The 14,399-nt window shown below is 43.9% G+C and overlaps 1 protein-coding gene across 1 annotated transcript in view; it reads left to right on the forward strand.

Annotated features, from left to right (window-relative positions):
- Positions 1-14,399, forward strand: part of LOC126183621 (uncharacterized) — a 227,241-nt gene that overhangs the window by 139,326 nt on the left and 73,516 nt on the right. Inside the window, exon 7 of the mRNA XM_049925739.1 lies at positions 9,153-9,297. Within this exon, the coding sequence (XP_049781696.1) occupies positions 9,153-9,297 (145 nt within the window). The remainder of the gene's footprint in view (positions 1-9,152; positions 9,298-14,399) is intronic.

Raw genomic sequence — 14,399 nt, forward strand, 5'->3', positions numbered from 1 at the left:
CAAGAAGCATGAAGCGCCCTTTGAATGTATCCTGATAGCTAAAAGAGCCACACGCACTTTGAATAAGAAAATGCTACTTGACACTGAAATCAATATAAAAGATAGGGTCGCCACCAACTCTAGCCACACGACAAAGAAGAAGTAGCACTGAGTCGGAAAATTACTTAATTTATTAATAAGAAAAGCTCACAAAAGAACATTCATTGTAAAGTCATTGATAAAGAATGGGATGTAGTTATTAATGTGATCCAGGCATTCTTCCCGTGAATCAAATATTGAGTAAAGTAAATAGGTCGTGAACACCACGCGTAAGTGCAGCCTGCAGCAAGATTCATGAAAACACGATCTATTCCAGAGCATTTGTTTCAGATAAAAAAAGGGACACTAATCACTACACCTGTGCACATGGAAACGCTATAGGTGGGCCAACAAGGAAAACTACAAGGTAAATGGCGAAGGTAACGGCGACGTAACATCGGTACACAAGATAAGATTGAAGGCAAAATTATTTATTCCTTAAAACATTGATGTAGTGCATCTATAGACTGCTGTTGCATGCTAACTATGTACAATTGCTTGTGAAATACTATACGTTTCATAACAGACTCGCGTGCCCACTCGGTCCGCAGAGACAATTTCTATGGACCGTGGCCAAATTTTAATCACATGAGACAAAGAAAATTCACAAATACACAAAAATTACCAAGATCCGGAAAGATTAGAAGCATACACACAAAGTTGTAGGCACATAAACACTCACACTGAACCGAGGGCACTTCGACATATGCAGTTCCCTTGTGCTGCGTTCCTCTCACGGATCAAAGTCAAGACTGCATTGGGAATCAAACTGAAAGCCTACAAAGGCCTTGCATTCCCTGCTGCAACCCAGCAAGTAAATCTTTATAAGACGAAATTCGAGACCAAAAGCTAAAAGCTCCCCTCTCTATGTGACAACGCGCCACGCGGTCAGTCCAACTCACCCTTCTTCAACTGGAGCACAGCTGTGTACGCTTCCCGTACCGGCGGCAGACTGCCTCCCGCTTCTCCAGCCTCTTCCACGCTCCGCGTGGACCGGAAAACCCCAGGATGCCATTTCCGCCACCAACCTAACGCAGGTGGATTTCTCCCAAGTAGCGGAAACCTCTTTGCCGACTTGACCACTACGAGAGTTGGCAATGAAAGGTGGCTACAGGACCCTTTCAACCTTCCTCCCTTTTTTAAAATTCCTATTTACTTCAATATTCAGGGATGCTGCAACGGCCTTATAATCACTGATTCCCTGTTCTGCGCTTACAGAGTCGAAAAGTTCGGGTCTGTTTGTTATCAGTAGGTCCAAGATGTTATCTCCACGAGTCGGTTCTCTGTTTAATTGCTCGAGGTAATTTTCGGATAGTGCACTCAGTATAATGTCAATCGATGCTCTGTCCCTACCACCCGTCCTAAACATCTGAGTGTCCCAGTCTACATCTGGTAAATTGAAATCTCCACCTAAGACTATAACATGCTGAGAAAATTTATGTGAAATGTATTCCAAATTTTCTCTCAGTTGTTCTGCCACTAATGCTGCTGAGTCGGGAGGTCGGTAAAAGGAGCCAATTATTAACCTAGCTCGGTTGTTGAGTGTAACCTCCACCCATAATAATTCACAGGAACTATCCACTTCTACTTCACTACAGGATAAACTACTACTAACAGCGACGAACACTCCACCACCGGTTGCATGCAATCTATCCTTTCTAAACACCGTCTTGTACCTTTGTAAAAATTTCGGCAGAATTTAGCTCTGGCTTCTGCCAGCTTTCTGTACCTTCCGTGCTTTCTATCAGCGCTTGAAGTTCCGGTACTTTACCAACGCAGCTTCGACAGTTTACAATTACAATACCGACTGCTGCTTGGTCCCCGCATGTCCTGACTTTGCTTAGCACCCGTTGAGGCTTTTGCCCTTTCTGTACTTGCCCAAGGCCATCTAACCTAAAAAAACCGCCCAGCCCACGCCACACAACCCCTGCTACCCGTGTAGCCGCTTGTTGCGTGTAGTGGACTCCTGACCTATCCAGCGGAACCCGAAACCCCACCACCCTATGGCGCAAGTCGAGGAATCTGCAGCCCACATGGTCGCAGAACCGTCTCAGCCTCTGATTCAGACCCTCCACTCGGCTCTGTACCAAAGGTCCGCAGTCAGTCCTGTCGACGATGCTGCAGATGGTGAGCTCTGCTTTCATCCCGCTAGCGAGACTGGCAGTCTTCACCAAATCAGATAGCCGCCGGAAGCCAGAGAGGATTTCCTCCGATCCATAGCGACACACATCATTGGTGCCGACATGAGCGACCACCTGCAGATGGGTGCACCCTGTACCCTTCATGGCATCCGGAAGGACCCTTTCCACATCTGGAATGACTCCCCCCGGTATGCAGACGGAGTGCACATTGGTTTTCTTCCCCTCTCTTGCTGCCATATCCCTATGCTGGATTGTGTGCACAGAATCCACAGAAATGCCAACTCTGGAGGCGATCTGTTCAACAGTCATTCGGCGAACCCCCAAAACAATTCTCTCCACTTTCTCGATCATGTCGTCAGACCGGCTTGTGCGAGCCCGAGGTTGTTTCGGTTTGTTGTCACACGATGTTCTGCCTTCATTAAACTGTCGCAACCACGAACGCACTTTCGACACTTCCATAACTCCATCACCACATGTCTCCTTCAACTGTCGATGAATTTCAATTGGTTTCACACCACGCAAATTCAGAAAACGAATGATTGCACGCTGTTCAAGTAAGGAAAACGTCGCCATTTTAAGTATTTGAAACAGTTCTCATTCTCGCCGCTGGCGGTAAAATTCCATCTGCCGTATGGTGCTGCCATCACTGGGACGTATTGACAATGAACGCGGCGTCATTTTAAAACAATGCGCATGTTTCTATCTCTTTCCAGTGTGGGGAAAAAAAATCGGAGGCCTTAGAACTTGATGCACCTCGTAGCTAGGGCGAAGGATCGGCGACCTATTAAAGTGTGCAAGAGAAGATTGTAACGAGTGCACCTGTATAGTTAACCATCAACTAACCTAACACAAGTATTTGTTTCCATCAGAAGGATCTGTGATAAATCCAACTGGGCTCTTACATCAACTGTATTGAAAGAAGAATGTATCCATACAACAGAGGAGCATTTTACTAAAACTTTCGCCACCACCCTTCTGCATCCCATCAACACGGTGCGATTGTGGAGATGGGTTGGTTGGACCTCCGCTCTATCAATTCTGAGTTTTATAGTAGTCAGTTTTCCATGCAAGAGCTGGATTTCGCACGTGAATCTGCGTCCACTTGCAGTACAATCAAATGCAGCAAGCTGCATCCTGTAGAGTACAAACCAAAGGAAAGCCTAGATTTTTCAATAATGTATCACAGATAGGAAAATTTTCCAACTCGTGGGGCAGAAAATATTTGATGGTCTCCAAAAACCGGAGAAGGACAGAACGCACCATAGTAGTTAATAAAGCGTTGCCACAACGACCTGTGTAAAATAGTCATCAGGGTGACTGGTTGACTGGCAGATGGTCAGGAAGCTAGAGATCTTAGCGACTCTCACTGTAATATCAGGAGGCATCCATTGACAATCAGTTACCTGACTCTGCTGGTGGCAGCTATACAATAGGCTTTCCTACAAAGTCAACATCTAATCGTCATAGTTTCTTGTGCAAAAAAGTGTGCAATGCTAACTGGCCGCCTAATATTCTCAGGAAGCTATATCAAGGGGGCGTCCTTGGTTGCCTGTTTGCCTGTGTATGTTATTGCCATGCTTCCTGTCGCAACTGTTGTGTTCCTGTATGACAGATGTGAACAGCAGACTGGAGTTCGTAAACTTTTAATGTTACATGCTTCGCTATCGCCATCAGTATCATAACGTTTACAGTCAGGAGTCTAGAGCAATACTTCCTCGTCATGGTCGAGTTTTCAATTTTTTATTCCACCTCCAACCCTGCAAGTGCTACGTGTCAGTTGCGATTAATAATAAGGAGATTAGAGGAATAGACTACATAAACCCGTTTCAAAATTTATGTAGGTCAGTGTATATATGTGGATGATAACAGTTTATAACCTAACTGTAAGTCAGCTGGTTTTGAAACGGGGTTACCACTCCAGGCCGGCCTCGGTGACCGAGCGGTTCTAGGCACTTCAGTCCGGGACCGCGCGACTGCTACGGTCGCAGGTTCGAATCCTGCTTCGGGCATGGATGAGTGTGATGTACTTAGGTTAGTTAGGTTTAAGTAGTTCTAAGTTCTAGGGGACTGATGACCTCCGATGTTAAGTCCTATAGTGCTCAGAGCCATTACCACTCCAGGTTTCAAAAGGTTTGGTGAACGTTCTGGGCCTCGCGTTAGTTTTTTTAATTTTATGGTCTGCACCTAAGGTTCTAAGGGAAAATGTACATAAAAATCTGAATATCTTAAATCCCCGTAGTCACACAGTTTGAAGATCAGACATGGCCTATAAGCTCGACTTTCATAAGGCCTTCGTGCAATTCCTGCTAAATTATGGGTGTTCGTTGTATGAATTAGAGAACCCTACTTATCTAAAAATCATCAATGCTATCCATCATGAGGGAACTATGCTAGCCATGGGTGTCTATATGAACACTCCAGTTTGTACTCTGTTTTCCGGTAACGGGGGAGGGGGGGGGGGGGGAGAAGGGGAGCTTCCAGTTGCTATCTAGCAGCAACAACAACTCCTAATGGCGCCTCAGACGTACAGACTCCTCGCTGTCGCATGATCACTTGTACACAAAATCGTAATATGCCCAGAAATGGAATCGATTTTCATAATATGCCCAGGAGCAACGAGGCCATTTAGCATCCTCGCATAGAACGACCAAGTGGTTCTTGATGAGAGATAATGAGAATGAGGAGTTACAGATGACTGTAGCGATGGCTACTGAAGAGGCCAAGATTTACTGATTTAACTGACGAACTGTACTCCTGGATACGTTTTAAGATATTTTGAACGTGTATCACATATACGAGTATAACGCAGTATTCACAATTGGGTTTAAGCAGGCAAGTCCTTTTGGTTACTCTGTGTCTTCCCCAACTGATCCATTTACCAAACTAATTTCCAGTGTTTTATGCATATTAACAAGTGACCTTGAGAGCACCGGAGTAAACGAAATGCAATAGTGTTGAGACTTTGCTTATCTGCTACAACTCCCTGAGTACCCATAAGTCTGCCGGCCGGGGTGGTCGAGCGGTTCTAGGCGTTACAGTATGGAACCGCGCGACCGCTGCGGTCGCAGGTTCGAATCCTGCCTCGGGCATGGATGTGTGTGATGTCCTTAGGTTAGTTAGGCTTAAGTAGTTCTAAGCTCTAGGGGACTGATGACCTCAGAAGTTAAGCCCCATAGTGCTCAGAGCCATTTGAACCATTTTTTTCCCTTAAGTCTACGCAACTAATGTACCCATCAGATAAAATAATATAGAATATTCTGGATTCTCTCATCTATCTAAAACGCGTGGGGAAGAATGTTCGATTCTGCTGGGTTCCAGAGCACATGGGAATTTAGGTGAATGAATTAGCAGATGTGACAACCAATGAAGCATGTTCAAAAAATCGTTTGACTGAATAAATCATTCCTCTATCTCATTGTTGAGGTACAGAGTTTTGTGTTGGAACAGTGACTGGAACGGAAGGGGAATACGATAAAGTCAACCATTTGGACATGGTACAGTTCGTGCTGATATCATTTTAGCTCGTCTATGGACAGAACGGAGTCCCAATACAACAGAGTCTTACGTTGTTACGAGGAACAGTGACTGGAAGTGATAGGATGGTAAGTTACAGTTAATAAAGCCAACCGTTCTGTGATGGTATACCGCCTAATGAGACCCTTTTAATTCATCTATGGATAGAACACAGTTCAACGATACAGGGCATCCTGCAGAGCGAAGTAATACAACACCCTCTAACATAGAAACGCCCCAAGATTAGCTAGACTGAACTGTCGAAAAACATACACAACAGTCTTAACAGCCGATGTTCCATCAGTTCGGTTCGACGTGGTCAATGAAACCTTCCACAGATAGAGAAAAAGCACTGGAAGCAAACAGCACGAACGTCTCTCGGCTCCATTGGCAACATGACAGCCATCCCAGCTCATCTACTCCCATTTATAAAAGTCTATTAATATATGGTAATGGACAAAGTATAGATTGGTTAACATAAATGTATCGGTATCGCAACATGTAGAGATCAACTGCATTGACAATTGCGCTGAAAATTATTTATAACTGATAACCGACTCTGACCATCACATTGCATACGTCTTTCGCTTGCGGTAATTTTGCTTTTTAGATTTCTTCTCATTTATTAATGTTTTGCAGTACGACATGTGCCTCTTGCGAGTGAGAACTCGCTTTACGTTTTAATGGTAACGTTTCACTATTCAATTTGTGGATCCCTGTAACGGAAGAGTTTTTAGTTTATATAGCGTATTGAGATTATAATCTTATTTTGTTACATATCATACTCCTGTTAAAGGTTTACAGAGATTAATTTGTAGCTGTTATAGGCAAATGTGATTGAAAACAGGTATGATGACAGAAACGTGTCGCGGGAATAAAGGAGCATTAAACAACGGAAGTGGGTTACAGTATGCCACAGTTTAATTGATTGCTTTTCATTTTCAGACACGAAGCAAACGCTAGTGAATGTACAGATCTGCCCTCTACTTCAGTTGACAAGATGAATGTGACACAAATTATAATATTCTGGAAAATGTCCTACCTGCTCCATAAAATACTCGGCAGTTGATTTTAATATTGGCGGTTTTTTCGTATGTTTTATAAGTGAATATTTAGTAACATTTTCCAGAGCCCGCCCAGCTAGCCGCGCGGTCTAACGCGCCTCTCCCCTAGCGGGAAGGCGTGCCGGTGCCTGGTACGAATTCGCCCGGCGGATTAATGTCGAGGTCCGGTGTGCCGACCAGCCTGTAGATGGTTTTTAAGGCGGTTTTCCATCTGCCTCGGCGAATGCGGGCTGGTTCCCCTTATTCCGCACCAGTTACGCTATGTCGGCGATTGCTGCGCAAACACTGTCTCCACGTATGCATACACCATAACTACTCTACCACGCAAACATTTGGGGTTACACTCGTCTGCTATGAGACGTTCCCGGGGCGGGAGGGGGAGGGGGAGGGGGAGGGAGGGGAGGTCCACTGGGGGCCGAACCGCACAGTAACCGTGGGTTCGGTGTGGGACGGCGGTGGGGTGGGTGGACTGCTGTGACCTGTTGTGGGCTTGTGAACCACTGAGGGCTACTGCGGGACGAAGCCTCTCCTCCGTTTCTAGGTCCCCGGTACAAAACACAACATCTTCCAAAGTTCTTTTTTTAGCCTTTACGTAGTTATGCCGTCTACATTTCGAGGATGTTTTAGAACAATGACCAAGATTATAATTTGAGTGATAGAGTGAGTATACAGATAAATGTCAATCAGAATGGGAGGGACACGGCCGGCCGCTGTGACCGAGCGGTTCTAGGCGCTTCAGTCTGGAACCGCGCGACCGCTACAGTCGCAGATTCGAAACCTGCCTCGGGCATGTATGTGTGCGATGTCCTTAGGTTCGTCAGGTTTAAGTAGTTCCAAATTCTAGGGGACTGATGACCTCAGCAGTTAAGTCCCATAGTGCTCAGGGCCATTTGAACCATTTGCGAGGGACAAGAAATGGTTCAAATGGCTCTGAGCACTATGGGACTTAACATCTGAGGTCATCAGTCCACTAGAACTTAGAACTACTTAAACCGAACTAACCTAAAGACATCACACACATCCATGCCCGAGGCAGGATTCGCACCTGCGACCGTTGCAGTCGCTCGGTTCCAGACTGTAGCGCCTAGAACCGCTCGGCCACCCCGACCGGCTGGGGAGGGACACAGGGCTGTTACAACGATGTTAGTATTTCAGGCTTTTATAATTTTCATACGTTTTAAACACATTCATCTATAAGTATTTTCGCAAGAGCGCTAATACACTTGCCACGGAGCGTCCGATATCCTCAAAAACACACATGCTCAGTGTGGGAGATGGATTTGGCCTTCTCTATGGTTCACAACACACGACCAGGAGACGACAAAATCCACTGCAGAACGCTGTAGCACCTTAATATAAGTGCTGGAGAAACCCTAGAACTTTTTAATACCGTACCTGGAAGAAAGAAGGAAGATTGGGGTTTAAAGTATCGTCGACAGCGTGGTCATTAGAGACGGAGCACAAGCTCGGATTACGAAAGGATGGGGAAGGAAATTGACTGTGCCCTTTCTGAAGAAAGGACATTTGCTGGAGCGATTTAGGGAAATCACGGAAAACCTAAATCTGGATGGTCGGACGGGGCAAGACCACCTACAATAAAGTGTATTGTAGGTGGTTTGGACGGGGATTTGAACCGTCGACCTCTCGAACGCGAATCACGTATGTAGAACAATTCCCAAAGCCGTAGAAAGAAACTATTTTAAAAGGTCAAACTTGGGAAGGATCAAACGAGGAGTTGTCGTTGTCATAGTATTGTCCTCACTGAGTACCCAACATTGACCACGTCCAGAAGTGCAGACTGCAGCATGCCGATCCACATATTATGAAACTGAATCTTGATTTCTTGACAGAATGTTGATGGCCTCAGAAGGAGCAACTGTGTTAAAACACACAGATTTTTACAAATTTACGTGTAGCTGTATGTGTAGAGCTTGGAAGCAAACTGACGTTCCTTATGGAACATAATTTTTTCCGCAAGGTATATTTTCAGATTATTTCTTATGATATTGATTTTTCCATTAATTTCTTTGTTCACGAATACCATGTGGTGATAATGTGTTGTGGAAATATAAAGATGTATAATAATAAAACAGCAGCTAAAGTTCTTGTTAATTTATTGACACTGCACTTCCGACAGAGGTAGAATGTTTCATACTGGAAACGTGAAGGAGATTAGTCGCTAACTGAAATCCATTGTGTCAATAGATCATAGCATAAATGGAAAAACTGTTTCATTATTATAGTTTTGTTTAGTCAATCGCTGCTGAAAAAAAGCTTTGTGTAACATTATAAAACTAAACTCCTTTTGATAACTCGAGGAGTTAACGCATTCAAACATGCCCTTTAAATTTTTCAGAAGTACAACTTCACGGAGACAGAAGCTGCTCAACGCATGGAAAGATATCACTGGTTGGCTCCAGAGCAGCTGTTGAATTCTGCTGGCTGCTGCAAGGCTAGTGATGTGTTCAGTACAGGTATATTCTTCTGGGAACTACATACAGGTGAGCTGACTCCGCTAAACTGTGCGTATACATGGAGAAAATATGGAAATATTGTGTTAAGTGCATGCTTGTACATAAATACAGATACTAGACAAGTCTGCAGGTTGCGCTGTTGTATTTGAACGCGAAGGGCGCGTGTAAAATGTCCTCAATACGTTGCAAATGTCAGTCGTAGCCATAATTTTGTTCTGAGTAGTTGTGAGTGCATTAAGTGAATTCGACCGTGGGAAAACTGATGGTGCTCTTACTATGGGTGTTTGCGTAACCAAGGAACCGAAATATTTTGTGTTTCAAGGAGGCAGAATCTAAGACTTATAACGCATGCAGGGAAAGAGGAAAATCATCATCTGCTAAGTCGCAACACCAACGAAAATATGTGTTGAGTCATCGTGACGGATGATCATTGAAAGGGATCGTGACATAGGACAATAGCTACCAAAGTTACTTCAGAATTGAACGTCGCACTTGCGAACCCTGTCAGCACCAAAACAAATCGAAGAGAGCTCCGTAAGAAGGGAATTGCATGGCGAGTTGGAATATTACAAAACGGCTTATCAGTGATGCAAATGTCTGCCATGGAGTCTTGTTTCATACTGCTGACAACTTCTGGCCGAGTTAACGTCCCAAGAGTGAAACATGGAGGGGGTTCAGTGATGATTTGGGCAGCCATGTAGTGGTATTTCGTGGGCCCTATGGTTACTCTTCGAGGTCGCATTACTACCAAGAATTATGTGATCATTATGGCTGATCAGGTCCATCTCATGGTGCACTACTGGCCATTAAAATTGCTACACCAAGAAGAAATGCAGATGATAAACGGCTATTCATTGGACAAATATATTACACTAGAACTGACATGTGATTACATTTTCACACGATTTGGGTGCATAGATCCTGAGAAATCAGTACCCAGAACAACCATCTCTGGCCGTAATAACGGCCTTGATACGCCTGGGCAATGAGTCAAACAGAACTTGGATGGCGTGTACAGGTACAGCTGTCCATGCAGCTTCAACACGATACCACAGTTCATCAAGACTAGTGACTGGCGTATTGTGACGAGCCAGTTGCTCGGCCATCATTGACCAGACGTTTCCAGTTGGTGAGAGATCTGGAGAATGTGCTGGCCAGGGCAGCAGTCGAACATTTTCTGTATCCAGAAAGGCCCGTACAGGACCTGCAACATGCGGTCGTGCATTATCCTGCTAAAATGTAGGGTTTCGCAGGGATCGAATGAAGGGTAGACCCACGGGTCGTAACACATCTGAAATGTAACGTCCACTGTTCAAAGTGCCGTCAATGCGAACAAGAGGTGACCGAGACGTGTAACCAATGGCACTCCATACCATCACACCGGGTCATACGCAAGTATGGCGATGACGAATACACGCTTCCAATGTACGTTCACCGCGATGTCAACAAACACGGATGCGACCATCATGATGCTGTAAACAGAACCCGGATTCATCCGAAAAAATGACGTTTTTCCATTCGTGCACCCAGGTTCGTAGTTGAGTACACCGTCGCAGGCGCTCCTGTCTGTGATGCAGCGTCAAGGGTAAACACAGCCATGGTCTCCGAGCTGATAGTCCATGCTGCTGCAAACGTTGTCGAACTGCTCGTTCAGATGGTTGTTGTCTTGCAAACGTCCCCATCTGTTGACTCAGGGATCGAGACGTAGCTGCACGATCCGTTACAGCCATGCGGATGAGATGCCTGTCATCTCGACTGCTAGTGATACGAGGCCGTTGGGATCCAGCACGGCGTTCCGTATTACCCTCCTGAACGCACCGATTCGATATTCTGCTTACAGTCATTGGATCTCGACCAACGTCAGCAGCAATGTCTCGATGCAATAAAACGCAATCGCGATAGGCTACAATCCGACCTTTATCAAAGTCGAAAACGTAATGGTACGCATTTCTCCTCCTTACACGAGGCATCGCAACAACGTTTCACCAGGCAACGCCGGTCAACTGCTGTTTGTGTATGAGAAATCGGTTGGAAACTTTCCTCATGTCAGCACATTGTAGGTGTCGCCACCGACGCCAACCTTGTGTGAATGCTCTGAAAAGCTAATCATTTGCATATCACAGCATCTTCTTCCTGTCGGTTAAATTTCGCGTCTGTAGCACGTCATCTTCGTGGTGTAGCAATTTTAATGGCCAGTAGTGTACTTTCTTAGTAGTCTGCTTTCGTGCCCTCTACCTTCCACTGTAGGCCTCGACTGCTTCCTCTGAAGACATCTGTATGTTTCACAACTGTAAAATGAAGTCCGCCCATGAATATCCATTCCGTCTAAGAATATTTGATATTTTCTCATGTTTCCTGAAACCTTATGATCCAAATAACTCGGTGATAGAACGAATTGTTACATAATTCACAGAATGTTGATGGAAAATTAAAACAAGCTTTAAATGTAAATCAAAAACCAAAACCAAACATTTGTATTAAAATGTGCAAATAAGAAAAATATCATAGTGGGCCCAAATAAGTCATTTGAATTATATTTAAAAATCTGAAATTTATGAATCAAATTGTTCAGTTCTGCTGGAAACATGTTGAAAATTGGCCCTGCTGAAAATGGTGTATTTTTCTACCATTGTTTGGGGAAATATTATCCAAGTGCATACTGATTTCTCAGGGTAGTTCACTGAGCGAGTAACGCAGTTCTTTTTTTTTTTTTTAGTAAGCACATATTATTAACCACAACTTCTTTGAGGCAGAATATTTATGAGGGCGCCACAGTCGAAAATCGAAGGTAGTGGAACAACAGCCAGCATGAAGTTAGCAAACCGAAGCCACAGTTCGTTGTGATCGCCCTTTTTTGAGCTGAGAATGCAGTGAAAGTATGCAAAGTAAAGAAGCTGTCACGTTTCAATAACAGAAACAGTGTACATTAGTAGCACTGAAGATAATTACATTCACTTACTGCAGAAGAGCCTGGAAATGATACTACACAGAAAGCTCTTTATACCGGGTGATCAAAAAGTCAGTATAAATTTGAAAACTTAATAAAGCACGGAATAATGTAGATAGAGAGGTAAAAATTGACACACAAGCTTGGATTTGACATGGGGTTTTATTGGAACCATCCCAGATTGCTAAACGCGTGAAAGATCTCTTACGCGCGTCGTTTGGTGATGATCGTGTGTTCAGCCGCCACTTTCGTCGTGCTTGGCTTCCCAGGTCCCCAGACCTCAGCCCGTGCGATTATTGGCTTTGGGGTTACCTGAAGTCGCAAATGTATCGTGATTGACCGACATCTCTAGGGATGCTGAAAGACAACATCCGACGCCAATGCCTCACCATAACTACGCACATGCTTTACAGTGCTGTTCACAACATTATTCATCGACTACAGCTAGTGTTGAGGAATGATGGTGGACATATTGAACATTTCCTGTAAAGAACATCATCTTCGCTTTGTCTTACTTTGTTATGCTAATTATTGCTATTCTTATCAGCCGAAGCACCATCCGTCGGACATTTTTTGAACTTTTGTATTTTTTTGGTTCTAATAAAACCTCATGTCATTCCAAGCATGTGTGTCAATTTGTACCTCTCTATCCACATTATTCCGTGATTTATTCAGTTTTCAAATTTATACTGACTTTTTGATCACCCAGTATGTCTTCAAACCTAAAAATTTAAAATTTTTTACACCACATATTATACAGTCACATTGTGATAATGAAATATTCATTTTATGAGAGTTACATGTCAGAAAATACGTGAGATGCGTCTGTTTGTATATATCAGCTTTTCGATAGCATTGGAGAGTTCCTTGAAATTGTGGTACAGCTTACCGTACTTCACGGAGAGAAATCTTCCGGCGCATCTACGGATGTACACATTGGAAGTATTAATATGACTATTACAGTTCACAGTATAAATAAATGAGCTAGTGGATAACCTCGGAAGCTCCATTGGGCTATTCATGGATGATGCTGTTTTATGTTGAGAAGCACTGTAAATCTGTAGCAAAAAGCAGGACGATCTGTAAGGATCGAGATTTGACACAGGGATTGGCAGTTGACCCTCAACATAAATAAATAATGTTTTGTGCCTAAATAAATAAACTACGCGACTGCTGAACAATCACACAGCCATCATATACCTGGAAGTATGCGTACGGAGCGACTACATAAAATTAATCGTAGGAAAGACAGATGCAAAACAGAGATTTATTAGAAGAATCCTTGGGAAGTGTAGTCCACCACTGAAGATGGTAGCTTACAAAACCCTCTTTCGACTGACATCTGATTGTTGCTCCTGAACCTCGAACCCTATGATACTGGTAGAATAGAGAAATCAGGAGAATACAAAGAAGAGCAGCGTCTTTTGTCACGTGTTTGCACAGTAAGCGCCACGGAGATATTCATCCAACTCCATTGGCAGACGCTTCAAAGAAGACGTTGCGTACAACGTTGTGGTTTACAATTAAACATCCAAGAGCGTGCATTCGTAGCAAAGTCAATCAATATTTTGCTTCCTCCTACCTAGTGAAGAGACCATAAAAGGATAACCGGTTAGCACAAAGAGGCTTGCCAGCAGTCATTTTTCCCGCGCATCATTCGCGGCTGTAACAGGAAAGGGGGAAGTGACAGTGAAGCACCGCACACCTTAAGCTGGCTTGCGAAGTATAGGTGCAGACGTAGACGAAACATTGCTAACATTCTTCCCTGGTTTCACAACACTGCAAGTTTTACTTGTACTTTGGTCCACAATATCAAATCAAATAACACACCTCTCGATCTCAACTTATAATTGAGCCTTGCTCACAGCTCTCCACTACAAGAATGTATAGGGTTGTTACAATTAAACTTTCGCTGCTTGAGAGGATTCCCATGAAAATCGATTGGTCACAGGACAAAGAAACTTTTTCTTTTAAGAACACGCGGAAGAGAAATAATGATCAAGCCATTGACAGAAACACTTTTTAATTTCCGCGTGAGAGGGTAACATTTGTTGATTGTGTACCATGTTTAGGTTCCAGGTTACAAACGTGGCTTCACAAGGAGGAAAAATCATCGTTTCACAATTTTTCGCAGCACTTTTCGAACAGTGGAACACTGTTTGTTCAGCTGTCGTGACACGGC

The sequence above is a fragment of the Schistocerca cancellata genome, chromosome 4 (genome assembly GCF_023864275.1).
Source record: "Schistocerca cancellata isolate TAMUIC-IGC-003103 chromosome 4, iqSchCanc2.1, whole genome shotgun sequence".
NCBI lineage: Eukaryota > Metazoa > Arthropoda > Insecta > Orthoptera > Acrididae > Schistocerca > Schistocerca cancellata.